General features: G+C 40.2%; 1 protein-coding gene across 2 annotated transcripts; it reads right to left on the reverse strand.

Moving 5' to 3' along the window:
* Positions 1–1,339: 1,339 nt before the first annotated feature.
* On the reverse strand, positions 1,340–8,549 carry LOC109874580 (SLAM family member 9). 2 transcript variants are annotated; one of them, XM_020466557.2, is made up of 6 exons: positions 8,431–8,549; positions 5,427–5,741; positions 4,902–5,183; positions 4,640–4,753; positions 4,421–4,464; positions 1,340–3,295 (listed from the first exon to the last, which is right to left on the reverse strand). In XM_020466557.2, the coding sequence occupies exons 1-6, from the start codon at positions 8,483–8,485 to the stop codon at positions 3,137–3,139; spliced, it is 969 nt and encodes a 322-aa protein (XP_020322146.1). In that variant the 5' UTR covers positions 8,486–8,549; the 3' UTR covers positions 1,340–3,136. The 2 variants fall into 2 exon arrangements, with proteins under 2 accessions (XP_020322146.1, XP_020322147.1); XM_020466558.2 differs by lacking the exon at positions 4,421–4,464 and having other exon boundaries at positions 3,178–3,295.
* Between the last annotated feature and the right edge of the window lie 10,928 nt (positions 8,550–19,477).

The following is a 19,477-nucleotide window of genomic DNA, read 5'->3' on the forward strand; positions in this document are numbered from 1 at the left end:
GAGCAGCTAACCGATCGCTGCAGCTGTACATAGTCCATCTGTAAATAGCCCACCCAATCTACCTACCTCATCCCCATATTGTTTTTATTTACTTTTCTGCTCTTTTGCACACCAGTACTTACACAACATCTGCTCATTTATCGCTCCAGTGTTAATCTGCCTAATTGTAATTCTTCTCTACTATGAGTTTTTCTTTTCTTCTGTGTCATTGACTTGTTTATTGTTTATTCCATGTTTTTCCATGTGTAACTCTGTGTTGTTGTCTGTGTCGCACTGCTTTGCTTTATCTTGGCCAGGTCGCAGTTGTAAATGAGAACTTGTTCTCAACTAGCCTACCTGGTTAAATAAAGGTGTTCTCAACTAGCCTACCTGGTTAAATAAAGGTGTTCTCAACTAGCCTACCTGGTTAAATAAAGGTGTTCTCAACTAGCCTACCTGGTTAAATAAAGGTGTTCTCAACTAGCCTACCTGGTTAAATAAAGGTGTTCTCAACTGGCCTACCTGGTTAAATAAAGGTGTTCTCAACTAGCCTACCTGGTTAAATAAAGGTGTTCTCAACTAGCCTACCTGGTTAAATAAAGGTGTTCTCAACTAGCCTACCTGGTTAAATAAAGGTGTTCTCAACTAGCATACCTGGTTAAATAAAGGAGTTCTCAACTGGCCTACCTGGTTAAATAAAGGTGTTCTCAACTAGCCTACCTGGTTAAATAAAGGTGTTCTCAACTAGCCTACCTGGTTAAATAAAGGAGTTCTCAACTGGCCTACCTGGTTAAATAAAGGTGTTCTCAACTAGCCTACCTGGTTAAATAAAGGTGTTCTCAACTAGCCTACCTGGTTAAATAAAGGTGTTCTCAACTAGCCTACCTGGTTAAATAAAGGTGTTCTCAACTAGCCTACCTGGTTAAATAAAGGTGTTCTCAACTAGCCTACCTGGTTAAATAAAGGAGTTCTCAACTGGCCTACCTGGTTAAATAAAGGTGTTCTCAACTAGCCTACCTGGTTAAATAAAGGTGTTCTCAACTAGCCTACCTGGTTAAATAAAGGTGTTCTCAACTAGCCTACCTGGTTAAATAAAGGTGTTCTCAACTAGCCTACCTGGTTAAATAAAGGTGTTCTCAACTAGCCTACCTGGTTAAATAAAGGTGTTCTCAACTAGCCTACCTGGTTAAATAAAGGTGTTCTCAACTAGCCTACCTGGTTAAATAAAGGTGTTCTCAACTAGCCTACCTGGTTAAATAAAGGTGTTCTCAACTAGCCTACCTGGTTAAATAAAGGTGTTCTCAACTAGCCTACCTGGTTAAATAAAGGTGAAATAAAGAAAATAAATGCAGAAGCCCCCCATCTCATCTAAAGCAGCAGATCTGTTCTCAGATATTATCCATGCAGAACCAGCAGACGCTAAGTCAACCAGGTTAATGAAATACGATAAAATGAATAAAGCAGCAAATATTAAAAAGCTAATAATAAATAAAGAATGTGCCACTGTCTATAGGATGCCAACTTTCCAACAAGTCAGTTCGTCAAATTTCTGGCCTGCTAGAGGTGCCCTGGTCAACTGTAAGGGGTGTTATTGTGAAGTGGAAACATCTAGGAGCAACAACTGCTCAGCCAGCCGCAAAGTGGTATGCCACACAAGCTAGAAGAACAAGAAACGCACACCTATGAAGGCGAGGTGCTGGCTAGCGGAGTAGAAACTTGAAAGTAAAGGACAGGGCACACTCTAGGAGCTCAGATGCAAAAATGTAATACCAACGTTTCGACAGCCAAGCTGTCTTCATCAGGGTGACAGAACGGGACCGCTGCGTGCTGAAGCGTGTAGCGCTTACTACCGAGTTCAAAACTGTCTCTGGAAGCAACTTCAGCACAAGAACTGTTCGTCAGGGGACCTTCATGAAATGGGTTTCCATAGTCGAGGACCTGCACACGACACTATATTCATAAAGAAAATAATGTACATTTTCCTTGACACACAAAAGTACTTGTTACATTTTGAATGCTTAGCAGGACAGGAAAATGGTCCAATTCACGCACGTATTGAGAGAACACGTGGTCATCCTTACTGCCTCTGATCTGGTGAACTAACTAAACACAAATGCATCATTTGAAAATGATGTCTGAGTGTTGGAGCGTGCCCCAACAAGAAAATGGTGTCGTCTGGTTTGCTTAAAAGAATGAATTTCAAGTGATTTATACTTTTACTTTGTATACTTAAGTATATTTAGAACCAAATACTTTTAGACTTTTACTCAAGTAGTATTTTACTGGTTTACTTTCACTTTTACTTGAGTAACTATTAAGGTATCTGTACTTTTACCCAAGTATGACAATTGGGTACTTTTTCCATCACTGCACACGAGCGTAATATCACCATGCACAATGCCAAGCATCGGCTGAAGTGGAGTAAAGCATACTGCCATTGGACTATGGAGCAGTGGAAATGAGTTCACTGGAGTGATGACTCACACTTCACCATCTAGCAGTCCAATGGATGAATTATGGGTTTGGTGGATTGCAATAAGTGCCATGTGATTTTTAATGACCACAGAGAGTCAGGACACCCATTTAACATTCCATCCAGAAGACTGCACTCTACTCGGGGTGATGTCCTCATCACTGTCCTGGGGTATTGGCATGAGATCTGTAGTCCAGAGGGCCTCCTTCTGGCCCTCCAACACCACCATTGATGCCATAAGTCAATTGTGCAACCTGGAAATGTTTGAGAGGGCAGGATAATTATGATTTAAATAGTTTAACTGTCCAGATTCGTCTACACTTGCAATATATCCAGACACAATGCATGGCTGACTACTACCTCCGGAGGTGGGCAGGAAGATCCCAATCAGATCTCAATTTGACTTTTGATTGTGTCCACAATTTTAGACAGGTGTAGACAATCCGAAAGTGGACAAGACCAGGACAAAGGACACATGTGAGAACCAGTTATAAACAGAGCTATTGAGAGTAAGGGCCATTCAATCCGGACCACGGAAGATCTGTGTTATAGTGCAAATGAAATGTAAAGGTAATTTCTGATCGAGCCGACACATGACACAGCGTTTACTGTGAATGCCGTCTCCATAAACTTGAGAAAATTGCCTTTCAATTTAAGGATTTGAATGCGATCACACATTGTCATCTAGGCACCATTTACAGATGATTTCCGTCTCCCACCATGGTGGGGTAGTTCACACAGCTGGGGTTGGGGTAGTCCCACCTCACTGTAGATGGTGGGTGTTGTTGGACCTGGACCTGTAGATTCCTGCTCTTCACCACCTACATGACTGTTACATGGAGTCTGGAGAATAAAAACATACAGTAACAACTTCACTATGAATTTATGAACGGTGACCCGGGTATAAAACAAGGTCATAAAAGCTGCAATCAGCAGTTGAAACAAAGCAAACTCACTGCCCCTGTTTTGGTAAAAAGCTGAGCGATGAGGCTGGAGAAATGTAACCACTCTTAAATTCATAGACAGAGCTTAAAGAATTAAATTAAATTAATTAATTAATTAAAGAACTGCCCATCCATGTTTTTACCCATGTTTTGAGGCTACAGTGGTGTCCTAAATGATTTACAACCTTGATAAAGTTGAGCAATAATGACTGGCCAGGGTCTGTAATTTATATTATACTAATACAATTGCTCAGAGAAGGAGATTTTGTTTAACAACTACTTTTTTTCTCTCTTTTTGAGAGGGGCCAACATTATTGACACCCCTAAAGATTTTTATAAATAAAGTAGTTAAAAGCTTAGTATTTGGTCACACATTCCTACTACGCAGTGACTAGGTCAAGCTTGTGACTCTTCATACTTGTTGGATGAATTTACAAATAGTTTTGGTTGTTTCTAAACAATTCTACATTAATGTGGATGCTACAATGACCTCGGAAAATCCTTAAGGATTCCTTAAGGATTCGTGAATAATGATTAGTGAGAAAGCTAAACGGTCAAAGATCATAACCATACCCTCAAGACATGTTAACCCCTTGTTATTGGTAATGGTGAGAGGTTAGTATGTCTTGAGGGTATGATTTTTAGAGTGACAATTCTGACACCTACCTTTGTGAGAAAATTATTTAAAATATATATATATATATTTTGCAATTGTATTAGTATAAATTAATATGATTAATATTCATTATTAAGGGTGGCAATCATTTCTGACCACACTGTATTATAGTGGTTGTTTACATTTGCTTTGTTTACAAACTGAGTCCATATATGGATGTAGCAACTGCAGATTGCCCCTTTAACGACCTCAAATAAATAAACATTTTATCTGTGGCTGTTCAATAATCTACAATATGAGCATGAAATTAACTTGAGTTTACCAGTAATTTGGAATTTATTTTTGTGAATACAATGTTTTCATCAAGAATGACACAGTATCAGTAGTGTTAAATATGAGGTATCTTACCCTGACAGTAGCATACTCTGTGTTTATACTATCCTCTTTGTAACCTATAAATCAACCACATAAAAGATCTATAAAGGTTTGCTATGAGTGTACATACATACAGTATATATATATAATGTGAAATCATTAACCTGTTATCAACAGTACTCACAGTGGTTCAATTAATAAAATGAAGTTTCTGTATTAAGAGTGATCCTGCAGCAAGAACAGTGAGCTTACCTTTATTCAGCTTCTGCCAAGCAATCAGGACACATCCAACGAAGATGATGATGATGAAGATGATGATGATGATGCCGACATTGTAGTTTTGGTTTTCTTTGTCCCGCTCTGGTTCTGCAATATAGTGACATAAAAATCACAACGTCAACATAGGATATAACATCTAGTCTAGTGTGTATGTGTGTGTTCGTGTGTTCGTGTGTGTGTGCACACGAAAGTGTGTATCCACAAAAGTGTGTGCATGCATGGGTGCGTGTCTTACTAGAATTGGATGCACAAATTGTTTCGATCTCCTTCATGTTAGGGGCCCAGCTGACTTGGTTGCTGTGGTTACAGATGATGGAACCCCCTGCCACATAGACAGAGAGCAGGGGGATAGTGGAGGTCTCAGCCCCTCTACTCTCTCCTCCCACCTGAGAGCAGGTGCTGCTGTTACAGCTGGAGGTGACAGAGGTGTTCTGACCTCTGCAGGTCACAGTCACATTACAGTTGCCATTGATGGTGGAGTTAGAGTCCACTGTCAGGACTGGTGTCACAACTCTCTCTGAATACACAACAGATAAACATGGTTAGAAAACCACACACACACACACACACACACACACACACACACACACATGCTGATAATTTTTCTAGACACCATTTCATGTGGTTGACATTTTCTGTACCTTAAGATGCAGTAAATTTAAATGCATTTAACCTGAGATAGAATTCATATTTCACTATTGATTGCTACTGTAACCATATCGATACAAAGAGAAGGATGGCAGGAAGGAGGACAACCTACCTTGAACTGATATATGGTACTTGGCAACATCTTTGTTTTCTTCACCACTCACTCCTGCGTCATAAAGACCACTGTCTCCTTCCTGTAGGTTCTTCAGTACTAGAGAGAAGTTTGCCTCACTAAACTCAACCCTGCCTTGGTATTTAGTGTATACTTTCACTGTTGATGATTCATTGGAGTATTTTACTAAAGTGTGAGATTTGTTAAAAGTCCACTTGAAATCCTCAATATTATTTAGTTTAGCATATCCCTGGACATCCAGATGAACATTTTCTCCCTTCAGCACAAACTGTTTCAGAGTCTCAATGCTGGACTCTGAAATAAACAGACAGAAAACTTCATGTAAAAATGAAACAGTCTACCAAGAACACGTTATAAAAACAAATATGGTCATTCAATGTACTATACAATTGTAAGTTAACCAGGTGCAATATGATTGTGCGTTTGCTCAACATTTGGGCATATACAGAGCCTTCAGAAAGTATTCTACCCCTTGACTTTTTCTACATTTTGTTGTATTACAGCCTGAATATAAAATGGATTAAATTAAGATTGTTTTGTCACTGGCCTACACACAATATCCCATAATGTCAAAGGAATTATGTTTATTGAAACATTTTGAAAATTCATTAAAAATGAAAAGCTGAAATGTCTTGTCAATAAGTATTCAACCAAGTTTGCTATGGCCTAAATAAGTTCAGGAGTAAAAATGTGCATAACACATCCCATAATGAGTTGCATGGACTCACTCTGTGTGCAATAAGAGTTTTTAGAAGACAATGAATGTTCCTGAGTGGCCGAGTTACAGTTTTGACTTGAAATCTACTTAAGTCTATGGCAAGGCCTGAAAATGGTTGTCTTGCAATGATCAGAAACCAATTTGACAGAGCTTGAAGAATTTAGAAAACAATAAGGGTAAAATTTTGCACAATCCAGGTGTGGAAAACTTAGAGACTTTCCCAGAAAGACTCTCAGATGTAATCGCTGCCAAAGGTTATTCTACAATGTATGGACTTGGTGGTGTGAATACTTATTTCATACTGTATTTCATTTTCAAAACATTTCTACATTTCTAAAAACATGTTTTCACTTAGTAATTATGGGGTATTGTGTGTAGATGGGTGAGAAAAATATATATTTCATGCATTTTGATTTCACAACAAAATGTGGAATAAGTCAAGGGGTATGAATACTTTCTGAAGGCACTGTAGCTGAACCAACATAAACACTTAGAATTTTAGAGGGAGGGTCCTAAGCAGACATATGGCATTGTTTTAAGATGTATCATTTAGCTATTTGATTTAGAATTTTAGGACCCTTTAGGTATAAAATATATATATATATATATAAACAATTATTTGATAGAAAATATTACATTTGGCTTTGACTAGCCCATAGAAATGCATTGAATGACATTTATAAATGGCAAAAAAGACAGTCAAAAAAATAAATCATAAGGAATGCAGTTTTTAAGTGTCTGTCCTTATATCTAGGAGATATAAGAACATTCAGGAAATATATATTTTTACACATATTTTGGCCCTTTTTTTTAGGTAGGTAAAATCAGTGTACTTCCATAAATGTTTTACGGAGACCACCGGAGACAACCTTGGTGTTCATGAGACTCTCCTCTTTCCATAGAGTGGTTTCTAGGCCAAACTGTTCGGACACTACAAAGGTTTGCGGGAGAAGACCGATTGTCAGGATGTCTCATGGTCTGACAAACACCGCTGTAGCTCGGCCACCTTCCATCGCATATGTGGAAGGCCGCCATAGGATGTGATGCATTAAGACACAGCCCATACAAAAACACAGATATCTCCAGCTTGAACTGACTGATTTTGTTTTGATTGACAGCGGTGCATCAACAAACTCTAGGGGTCAAATAAACAAACTTTAACACATTAGCTGAAATTGTCCTTTAGAAGTCCACCAAACTCACAGAATTGAGCTCATTAAGCAATTGCTTAAGTTAACTTTTTTTCACAGTGCAACAGTATGTTTATGGTAACTATAGTTGAATTAGCATGAATTACAAAACACTTTGCCTGTTTTCTGTGCATTGTACTAAATCCACCTTAATTCAGAGACCTGTTCTAAGATACAGTATGTTGGGTGATGTTTCATGCATTAAACTGTTTATGTTCATTGTAGAGTTTGTTGTCTAAAATACAGTGCATATCCATCATGAAACCAGTTGGCTTATAAATGGCTGTCAACGTTCTGTCAATACCACCCCCACCCTCGTGATGAAGCTGTAGTTTCCACATCCTGTAGCTCAAGGTGTTTCTCACATGTTTATACTAACTCTAAAACACTATACGTTTGCTACTTGTAATACACAACAGTATGATTCAACAAATTAACCAATTGATCAATGTTAACCGATAGAGCTACTTTCAATGAAATATCATAATATCCAAATTCTATTCCATTCCATTTCAAATATTATAATATATATTTAAAATATCAGAATTGAATGACTTGCCTAGTTAAATAAAGGTTAAACAAATCAAAAATAATTCTTACCCCCTATCCCCATACAGAGAGAACCTCTGTGATATGGTTATTTGGGATCTAACATCAAGAGAAGTGGTAAAGTACAGTAGGAAGCATGACATATCAGGTATATGACTGGATATCCAGTATATATACACATTTTTTGTTTTTGTTGGTTTTACAGGATAGTGACAATTATCTGAAGAACAGTGACTCATGGACTCTTGTCTTGTGTGTCCTTTAGGACCCAGGCTACCCTGCCTTGCCCTTCCCCCTTATTGTTTATCATGTGAATGTTTTGTCACTGTGCTGTTGTCTTTGTAAATAAAACATACAAATTATAAATAGTAAAAAAATGAGTCATCAACATGTGCGTAGCCCATCCCTAACATCAAGTGAAACTATCAGCACAAACCTATTGCCTGATACCTGCCTTTCCGATCAGATTATTGGTAAATATATCTAATCAATGCAGCCAATACTAGAGAAAAGGTAGAATATTTACCTGATCCTTGGACTAGAGCTGATAGAAAAACAATATAATGTAGGAGAGCTGCCATACTGTTTGTTGAACATACCCAGTAAAACAGGAAGTTAAAGTAAGTTCCTCAACTTGTGTAGCACTGTAACGGTTTTCTTGAGTCGAAGGAGAGGCGGACCAAAACGCAGCATGGTGATAATTCATGGTTCTTTAATAAAGCAACTACACATGAACAAACTAACAAAACAAGAAATGTGAAAACCCAAAACAGCCCTATCTGGTGCAAACACAGGAACAATCACCCACAAAACCCAACACTAAACAGGCTACCTAAATATGGTTCCCAATCAGAGACAATGACTAACACCTGCCTCTGATTGAGAACCATATCAGGCCAAACATAGAAATAGACAAACTAGACATGTAACATAGAATGCCCACTCAGATCACACCCTGACCAAACAAAACATAGAAACATACAAAGCAAACTATGGTCAGGGTGTGACAAGCACATTATAAGTCACACGATGGGTGGGTTACATATTTTTCAGTCTATGAAGGCATGACTTGGGTAAATTCGAATTGGAGGCAGTCGATGCAGGAAGTAAACTGAAATTCCAATTCAATAATTTAAAAAGGGCTTCTATTTACAAAGCCTTCTCTGTAAACTGAAAATGAGAAACTATTTGTGAAAAGTTTTCCATTTTATGATTGTAGATTAAAATCACTTCCTGCATTGACTGTCTTTTTTAAATTAAAATATACCACAATCCTGCAATAAGGAGTCAACATCGTAATGCATTTTCAAATTATACAAGTATTTTGTCTTATGTTGCAAAAGACGTTCTGAAAGTCTGAAACCCTACTGTACCTCTTCAAATAAAATCTTAAATAACACAGTAAGTCAGTCTTATGCCCCCCCCCTCCCCCAAAAAGTGCTCGTCTTTTACTACTACCACTGATTTTGCAGATAATTTAATTGTTGCAAAAAAATTGCTTGCTTCGACTGTGATATGTGGTTGTCTCACCTAAGTATCTTAAAATTAATGCACTAACTAAGTGAACATAGATGCTGGGATTTGAGGAGCAGGTGCAGGTGGTAAGTTTAATATAACAAGAAGCATGAACAAATACAACGTCGGAGCAGCATCTAGACAACAATACTGCCTGGGGAAAGAACCTAAGGGAGTGATAGATAAAGGGGAGGTAATGAGTGAGGTAATGGAGTCCAGGTGTGCGTAATGATGAAGTGCGGGTAATGAGGAATGCCAGGTGCGCGTGAAGACGGTTCCCAGGACCGGTGGTTAGTAAACCAGCGACATTGACCACCGGAGGGGAGGAGCGGGAGTAGATGTGACAGTACCCCCTCCCCCTCATCAAGAGGGACGGCCCCGAGGACGAGGAGCGGACTGGTCCAGGTGGTGAAGATGGAAAATACGGATGATGCTGGGATACAGAATGTCCTCGGGACCCAACACCGCTCCTCTGGGCCGTATTTTATACCATTTTAAAGATAATCTTGTTGTTAATCCCATCACAGTGTCCAATTTCAAAAAGGCTTTACAGTGAAAGCACACCAAACGATTATGTTAGGTCACCGCCGAATCACAGAAGAACACAGCCATTTTTCCAGCCAAAGAGAGGAGTCACAAAAAGCAGAAACATAGATAAAATGAATCACTAACCTTTGATGATCTTCATCAGATGACACTCATAGGACTTCATGTTACACAATACATGTATGTTTTGTTCGATAAAGTGCATATTTATATCAAAAAATCTGATTTTACATTGCCGTGTTATGTTCAGTAGTTCCAAAACTTGTGGTGATTTTGCAGAGAGCCACATCAATTTACAAAAATACTCATAATAAACATTGATATAAAATATACAACTATTATGCATGGAAATATAGATACACTTCTCCTTAACCTTATGAAAACCCAAATCTCTCATTTGGAAGCTAAAATTACATTTAATCTCTTCACCAATAATTGTATATTTAAACATTTAAAAAGCCCAACAATTCCATGAGAATCTGATAACTATAATGTGTAGCCTTTCCACTGTAGAGTTTGTCATACTATCATTGATGAGAATGTCTCAGATGAAAACCGAACTGACATCATATTCATTAATGAAAGCTTGAATTTTATAGCATTTTATTTGAATCTGGTGCTCTGCATTTCCCCAGGCAATTGGGCAGTTGAGACGCTAGCATCTCCCTATCAGCTCAGGTGAGAGATTTGTCTGCTTGGAAAAATCGGATTATTCCCCAGTGTCGTGTCTTTGGCTATGCCGGATTAAGTGATATGACATGCTATTCTATAAAATAATTTCTCTGTAATTAATATTACCTGATTGAGCTAATCATGTAAATGCAATTAACTAGAAAGTCGGGGCACCACAAAATAATATTTATAGAGCAGTTATCGTCCGAATAGTAATATTTTACATCAATAGCAGTCAATATTAATAGTCAACTTATTTCAGTCTTATCTGAAAGTTGTAAATTCTTGGTTATCTTCACGAACCCTGGCTAACAAGTTGAATCAGCAATACAAAATCGGGTTTAATTATTTATTTACTAAATACCTAACTAAATCACACATAATTACATTTACACAGAATGAATCATACCTTGATTACAAATGATGTCATAAAGGAAAACGTCCCTAGCGGACAGAACAGATATGACAGTTGGTTACACAAAAGAAAGGGAGGCTGGGTTTGAGTGAAGCGGGAAGACTTGGGGAACAAAGGGAGAAGCCATGCTATCGTGAATACAGTATCTTATTCATTTTAAATGACCATTTGGAAAAGGAAAATGCAATAAATATTTACTCTGAGCTGTGCTTTGGTAGGTTGGTGGTAGATTGTAGATGGAAGGCTGTGTTGCCCAACCGAGTCCTTTGTCCTTTGAAGAATGTCTCTGGTGGTAAATTGATTCTTTGTAGTAACGTCATTGTGTGGTAGACGGGATACTCTGTCTGTTCTGTCCTAGCCCACATTTGCAACGGCTGTTGCTAACTCAACGGCTAGGAGGTATCACTTCTGTAGTGAATAAGAGTTCAAAGTTCATACCATTCACAACCTAAGCTCATGCTGAGGTTGGCTTCGTTCTGTAGTTATTATCTGAACCATTCTGACATCGGATCGTCATCCTAATGTACCCAGAACATGAGGTTATAGGTCGTCAAGGGCTTATATAGTGGAGGGAGAAGGGCGTGTTTCACAGGTCTACAGCCCATGTCTCTTCACAGGGGCGGGTCACTGATTGAGCAGAGCCCTAACCTTATGAAAACCCAAATCTCTAATTTGGAAGCTAAAATTACATTTAAATCTCTTCACCAATAATTGTATATTTAAACATTTAAAAAGCCCAACAATTCCATGAGAATCTGATAACTACAATGTGTAGCCTTTCTACTGTAGAGTTTGTCATACTATCATTGATGAGAATGTCTCAGATGACAACGGAACTGACATCATATTCATTAAGTACCAATGCATATGCACATTTCCCCTCAACTTCTGATGATCCCAGAATCTCTATGTTAACCAAGGGATTTTCAAATGTCACATCAGTAGGGTAGAGAGAGGAAAAAGAGAGGGAGAGGTATTTCTGACACTGATCTTTCAGTCCATGGAGTCCATGGAGAATAAGAGCACCTCCTATGCCTTTCGCAACAAAAGCTCCAGCTGAAATATCATTGCCAGAACCCATAAATTAAATTGTATAATGAAGCATATGTGTAACTGTATGAAGCGACGGTCTAAAGCCATGGTTATACAAATTTCATGTGATGGAACATTGTATTATGTGAAAAGACAGCCTTGAAAATGTTCATCTTGTCTTTTGTGTCATAAACAATCCTGGTTCCTGGGCGGCAGAACGCCCAAAAAATGTTCTATATGTTAAAATAGGAGACGGTGCCAGACACATACAGGAACCAAACCTATGTAACTTGTCTGTGGAAGCAGTATAAGACATGTAACGGGACTGCCCTGAGGGGAGCTCACTTCAGACCAGTACTGTCATATTTTCCAGGTCTGTGCCCACCTACTTTTAAAAATCCACCTTTCCAGAACAAGCCTCTGACTGTTGCCACTTGTTGTAGACCCCCTCAGCCCCCAGCTGTGCCCTGGACACCATATGTGAATTGATTGCCGCCTATCTATCTTCAGAGTTCGTACTGTTAGGTGACCTAAACTGGGATAAGCTTAACACACCGGCCGTCCTACAATCTAAACTAGATGCCCTCAATCTCACACAAATCATCAAGGAATCTACCATGTCCAACCCTAAATCAGTAACCATAGAAATCATCCTAACCAACCTGCCCTCTAAATACCCCTCTGCTGTCTTCAACCAGGATCTCAGCGATCACTGCATCATTGCATGGGTCCGCGGTCAAACGACCACCCCTCATTACTGTCAAAAGCTCCCTAAAACACTTCAGCGAGCAGGCCTTTCTATGCAGCCTGGCACAGGTATCCTGGAAGGATATTGACCTCATCTCATCAGCAGAGGATGCCAGCTTGCTCTTTAAAAGTATTTTCCTCACCATCTTAAATAAGCATGCCGCATTCAAAAAAATGTAGAACTAAGAACAGATATAGCCCGTGGTTCACCCCAGACTTGACTGCCCTCGACCAGCACAAAAACATCCTGTGGCGTTCTGCATGAGCATCGAATAGCCGCCACGATATGCAACTTTCCAAGGAAGTCAGGAACCAATATACACAGTCAGTTAGGAAAGCTAAGGCTAGCTTTTCAAAAATAAATGTGTGTAGCACTAATTAAGTTTGGGATACTGTTACTGTAATTTAATTAAACCAATGTGTTTTCATTCATTGAATTCCCTTAATCTATTTTATGAGAATTTGTAAGATTCTTGTTTGCATAAAATAGACGGAGACCAGTCCTTTCAATGATAGGTAACAGAATTTATTCTCGGAGCACGCTGCCACGTTACCACGAGCAACAGTTTATATACAATAATATGACGTCATTTCATTGCTTAAAAAATGAATCTCCTCCTCTCGACCGAGACAAAGGGAACTTTAAAAGTTCATTCTGAGTTCATTCTGACCCACTAGCACATACACAGGACACACAACACAACTGAATTAACTTTTGACTCCTCACCATTATCGATCACCACTTAGCTGAAAGTTCTAATTAACAGAAAACCTAGGAATGCACTCACAGCCTTATCTAAAACACCCCAGAGCTCAGTTGTCGGTTCAACCATAGGTTAACTACCTTATCTGTTTACTTAATCCACAAACCATTCCTTTCTTCCTAGTTGGAATGGTGTTCATTAACTTTAATTACTCCTTGTCCGTGTCACACAATCCCTTCTTATGAACTCATATTGTTAATCAGATATAATAAAACAGAGTATAAGTTTACTTACTGACAGTTTCATTTAAAATAAGTATTGTTCAGTCATTTAATCATAATTTTCCTAACAGATACTAAAGTCCATGGAGAATAAGATCACCTCCTCCCAGCTGCCTACTGCACTGAGGCTAAGAAACACTTTCACCACCGATAAATCTACGATAATTGATGATTTCAATAAGCATTTTTCTACGGTTGGTCATGCTTTCCACCTGTCTACCCCGGCCAACAACTCTGCACACCCTGCAGCAGCTTGCCTTTCTAAAAATCTTCGCAAGCCAAGTTCTCACACAGATCACCGACCATTTCGAATCCCACCATACCTTCACCACTATGCAATCTGGTTTCCAAACTGGTCATGGGTGCACCTCAGTCACGCTCAAGGTGCTAAACAATATCATAACCACCATCGATAAAAGACAGTACTGTGCAGCCGTCTTCATCAACCTGGCCAAGGCTTTCGACTCTGTCAATCACTGCATTCTTATCTTATCTTATCTTCTTATCTTCTTATCTTATCTTATCTTATCTTATCTTATCTTATCTTATCTTTCTGCAAGGTGCAATACACAAAACAGAAAACAACTACCCACAAACACAGGTGGGAACAGGCTACCTAAGTATGGTTCTCAATCAGAGACAACGATCGACAGCTGCCTCGGATTGGGAACCATACCAGGCCAAACACATAGAAATACAACACACAGAACAAAACATAGAATGAAAAACATAGAATGCCCACCCCAACTCACACCCTGACCAAACCAAAATAGAGACATAATAAAGGAACTAAGGTCAGGACGTGACAGCATAGTCGGAACTAGAAGCACAAGCATTTCGCTATACTCGCATTAACATCTGCTAACCATGTGTATGTGACCAATAAAATTGGACTTGATTAGATTTTTATTTTTCTGTACCGTTTGTATGTTTAATTTTAAATTCGCATGGATTTTAAAGAGAAATTGAAATGGACGAGCTGATAAAAGGGAATGCCGTATGGAACTCTGAAATATTTTAGTAAAAATAATGCTTGTGCTTCTAGTTCCGACAATGCAGTAATAACCAACAAGTAATCTAGCTAACAATTCCAAAACTACTACCTTATAGACACAAGTGTAAGGGGATAAGAATATGTACATAAAGATATATGAGTGAGTGATGGTACAGAGCGGCATAGGCAAGATACAGTAGATGGTATTGAGTGCAGTATATACATATGATATGAGTATGCTTCCGGTGAGTATGATATGAGTACGAGATGAGTATGTAAACAAAGTGGCATAGTTAAAGTGGCTAGTGATACATGTATTACATAAAGATGCAGTAGATGATATAGAGTACAGTATATACATATACATATGAGATGAATAATGTAGGGTATGTAAGCATTATATTAGGTAGCATTGTTTAAAGTGGCTAGTGATATATTTTACATCATTTCCCATCAATTCCCATTATTAAAGTGGCTGGAGTTGAGTCAGTGTGTTGGCAGCAGCCACTCAATGTTAGTGGTGGCTGTTTAACAGTCTGATGGCCTTGAGATAGAAGCTGTTTTTCAGTCTCTCGGTCCCAGCTTTGATGCACCTGTACTGACCTCGCCTTCTGGATGATAGCAGGGTGAACAGGCAGTGGCTTGGGTGGTTGTTGTCCTTGATGATCTTTATGGCCTTCCTCGGACATCGGGTGGTGTAGGTGTCCTGGAGGGCAGGTAGTTTGCCCCCGGTGATGCGTTGTGCAGACCTCACTACCCTCTGGAGAGCCTTACGGTTGTGGGCGGAGCAGTTGCCGTACCAGGCGGTGATACAGCCCGACAGGATGCTCTCGATTGTGCATCTGTAGAAGTTTGTGAGTGCGTTTGGTGACAAGCCAAATTTCTTCAGCCTCCTGAGGTTGAAGAGGCGCTGCTGCGCCTGGGTGGACCAATTCAGTTTGTCTGTGATGTGTATGCCGAGGAACTTAAAACTTACTACCCTCTCCACTACTGTCCCATCAATGTGGATAGGGGGGTGTTCCCTCTGCTGTTTCCTGAAGTCCACAATCATCTCGATCGATCACCACATTCTTTTGGAGAGATTGGAAACCCAAATTGGTCTACATGGACATGTTCTGGCCTGGTTTAGATCTTATCTGTCGGAAAGATATCAGTTTGTCTCTGTGAATGGTTTGTCCTCTGACAAATCAACTGTAAATTTCGGTGTTCCTCAAGGTTCCGTTTTAGGACCACTATTGTTTTCACTGTATATTTTACCTCTTGGGGATGTTATTCGAAAACATAATGTAAACTTTCACTGCTATGCGGATGACACACAGCTGTACATTTCAATGAAACATGGTGAAGCCCCAAAATTGCCCTCGCTAGAAGCATGTGTTTCAGACATAAGGAAGTGGATGGCTGCAAACTTTCTACTATTAAACTCGGACAAAACAGAGATGCTTGTTCTAGGTCCCAAGAAACAAAGAGATCTTCTGTTGAATCTGACAATTAATCTTAATGGTTGTACAGTCGTCTCAAATAAAACTGTGAAGGACCTCGGCGTTACTCTGGACCCTGATCTCTCTTTTGAAGAACATATCAAGACCATTTCGAGGACAGCTTTTTTCCATCTACGTAACATTGCAAAAATCAGAAACTTTCTGTCCAAAAATGATGCAGAAAAATTAATCCATTCTTTTGTCATTTCTAGGTTAGACTACTGCAATGCTCTATTTTCCGGCTACCCGGATAAAGCACTAAATAAACTTCAGTTAGTGCTAAATACGGCTGCTAGAATCCTGACTAGAACCAAAAAATTTGATCATATTACTCCAGTGCTAGCCTCTCTACACTGGCTTCCTGTCAAAGCAAGGGCTGATTTCAAGGTTTTACTGCTAACCTACAAAGCATTACATGGGCTTGCTCCTACCTATCTCTCTGATTTGGTCCTGCCGTACATACCTACACGTACGCTACGGTCACAAGACGCAGGCCTCCTAATTGTCCCTAGAATTTCTAAGCAAACAGCTGGAGGCAGGGCTTTCTCCTATAGAGCTCCATTTTTATGGAACGGTCTGCCTACACATGTCAGAGACGCAAACTCGGTCTCAACCTTTAAGTCTTTACTGAAGACTCATCTCTTCAGTGGGTCATATGATTGAGTGTAGTCTGGCCCAGGAGTGGGAAGGTGAACGGAAAGGCTCTGGAGCAACGAACCGCCCGTGCTGTCTCTGCCTGGCCGGTTCCCCTCTTTCCACTGGGATTCTCTGCCTCTAACCCTATTACAGGGGCTGAGTCACTGGCTTGCTGGGGCTCTCTCATGCCGTCCCTGGAGGGGGTGCGTCACCTGAGTGGGTTGATTCACTGTTGTGGTATTCCTGTCTGGGTTGGCGCCCCCCCCTTGGGTTGTGCCGTGGCGGAGATCTTTGTGGGCTATACTCAGCCTTGTCTCAGGATGGTAAGTTGGTGGTTGAAGATATCCCTCTAGTGGTGTGGGGGCTGTGCTTTGGCAAAGTGGGTGGGGTTATATCCTTCCTGTTTGGCCCTGTCCGGGGGTGTCCTCGGATGGGGCCACAGTGTCTGCTGACCCCTCCTGTCTCAGCCTCCAGTATTTATGCTGCAGTAGTTTGTGTGTCGGGGGGCTAGGGTCAGTTTGTTATATCTGGAGTACTTCTCCTGTCCTATTCGGTGTCCTGTGTGAATCTAAGTGTGCGTTCTCTAATTCTCTCCTTCTCTCTTTCTTTCTCTCTCTCGGAGGACCTGAGCCCTAGGACCATGCCCCAGGACTACCTGACATGATGACTCCTTGCTGACCCCAGTCCACCTGGCCATGCTGCTGTTCCAGTTTCAACTGACCTGAGCCCTAGGACCATGCCCCAGGACTACCTGACATGATGACTCCTTGCTGTCCCCAGTCCACCTGGCCATGCTGCTGCTCCAGTTTCAACTTCCACCTGACTGTGCTGCTGCTCCAGTTTCAACTGTTCTGCCTTATTATTATTCGACCATGCTGGTCATTTATGAACATTTGAACATCTTGGCCATGTTCTGTTATAATCTCCACCCGGCACAGCCAGAAGAGGACTGGCCACCCCACATAGCCTGGTTCCTCTCTAGGTTTTTTCCTAGGTTTCGGCCTTTCTAGGGAGTTTTTCCTAGCCACCGTGCTTCTACACCTGCATTGCTTGCTGTTTGGGGTTTTAGGCTGGGTTTCTGTACAGCACTTGGAGATATCAGCTGATGTACGAAGGGATATATAAATAAAGGGTGGTTCGTTGCTCCAGAGCCTTTCCGTTCACCTTCACACTCCTGGGCCAGACTACACTCAATCATATGACCCACTGAAGAGATGAGTCTTCAGTAAAGACTTAAAGATTGAGACTGAGTTTGCGTCTCTCACATGGGTAGGCAGACCATTCCATAAAAATTGAGCTCTATAGGAGAAAGCCCTACCTCCAGCTGTTTGCTTAGAAATTCTAGGGACAATTAGGAGGCCTGCGTCTTGTGACCGTAGCGTATGTGTAGGTATGTACGGCAGGACCAAATCAAAGAGATAGGTAGGAGCAATCCCTTTGTAGGTTAGCAGTAAAACCTTGAAATCAGGCCTTGCCTTGACAGGAAGCCAGTGTATGGAGGCTAGCACTGGAGTAATATGATCAATTTTTTTTGTTCTAGTCAGGATTCTAGCAGCCGTATTTAGCACTAACTGAAGTTTATTTAGTGCTTTATCCGGGTAGCCGGAAAGTAGAGCTTTGCAGTATAACCGAGAAGTAACAAAATCATGGATTCATTTTTCTGCATCATTTTTAGACAGAAAGTTTCAGATTTTTGCAATGTTACGTAGATGGAAAAAAGCTGTCCTTGAAACAGTCTTGATATGTTTGTCAAAAGAGAGATCAGGGTCCAGAGTAACGCAGAGGTCCTTCACAGTTTTATTTGAGACGACTGTACAACCATTAAGATTAATTGTCAAATCAAATCAAATCAAATTTTATTTGTCACATACACATGGTTAGCAGATGTTAATGCGAGTGTAGTGAAATGCTTGTGCTTCTAGTTCCGACAATGCAGTAATAACGAACATGTAATCTAACTAACAATTCCAAAAAAACTACTGTCTTATACACAGTGTAAGGGGATAAAGAATATGTACATAAGGATATATGAATGAGTGATGGTACAGAGCAGCATAGGCAAGATACAGTAGATGATATCGAGTACAGTATAACATATGAGATGAGTATGTAAACAAAGTGGCATAGTTAAAGTGGCTAGTGATACATGTATTACATAAGGATGCAGTCGATGATATAGAGTACAGTATATACGTATGCATATGAGATTAATAATGTAGGGTAAGTAACATTATATAAGGTAGCATTGTTTAAAGTGGCTAGTGATATATTTACATCATTTCCCATCAATTCCCATTATTAAAGTGGCTGGAGTTGAGTCAGTGTCATTGGCAGTGTGTTGGCAGCAGCCACTCAATGTTAGTGGTGGCTGTTTAACAGTCTGATGGCCTTGAGATAGAAGCTGTTTTTCAGTCTCTCGGTCCCAGCTTTGATGCACCTGTACTGAGCTCGCCTTCTGGATGACAGCGGGGTGAACAGGCAGTGGCTCGGGTGGTTGATGTCCTTGATGATCTTTATGGCCTTCCTGTAGCATCGGGTGGTGTAGGTGTC

The sequence above is a fragment of the Oncorhynchus kisutch genome, linkage group LG30 (genome assembly GCF_002021735.2).
Source record: "Oncorhynchus kisutch isolate 150728-3 linkage group LG30, Okis_V2, whole genome shotgun sequence".
NCBI lineage: Eukaryota > Metazoa > Chordata > Actinopteri > Salmoniformes > Salmonidae > Oncorhynchus > Oncorhynchus kisutch.

Excerpts from the sequence above, each read along its gene's own strand:
- LOC109874580 (XM_020466557.2), bottom strand. The coding sequence starts at position 8,485 with ATGGCAGCTCTCCTACATTATATTGTTTTTCTATCAGCTCTAGTCCAA. Across the intron at positions 5,184-5,426 it reads GTACCATATATCAGTTCAAG|AGAGAGTTGTGACACCAGTC; the intron begins GTAGGTTGTCCT and ends TTGTGTATTCAG. Across the intron at positions 3,296-4,420 it reads CAGAGTATGCTACTGTCAGG|ACTCCATGTAACAGTCATGT; the intron begins GTAAGATACCTC and ends TTTATTCTCCAG.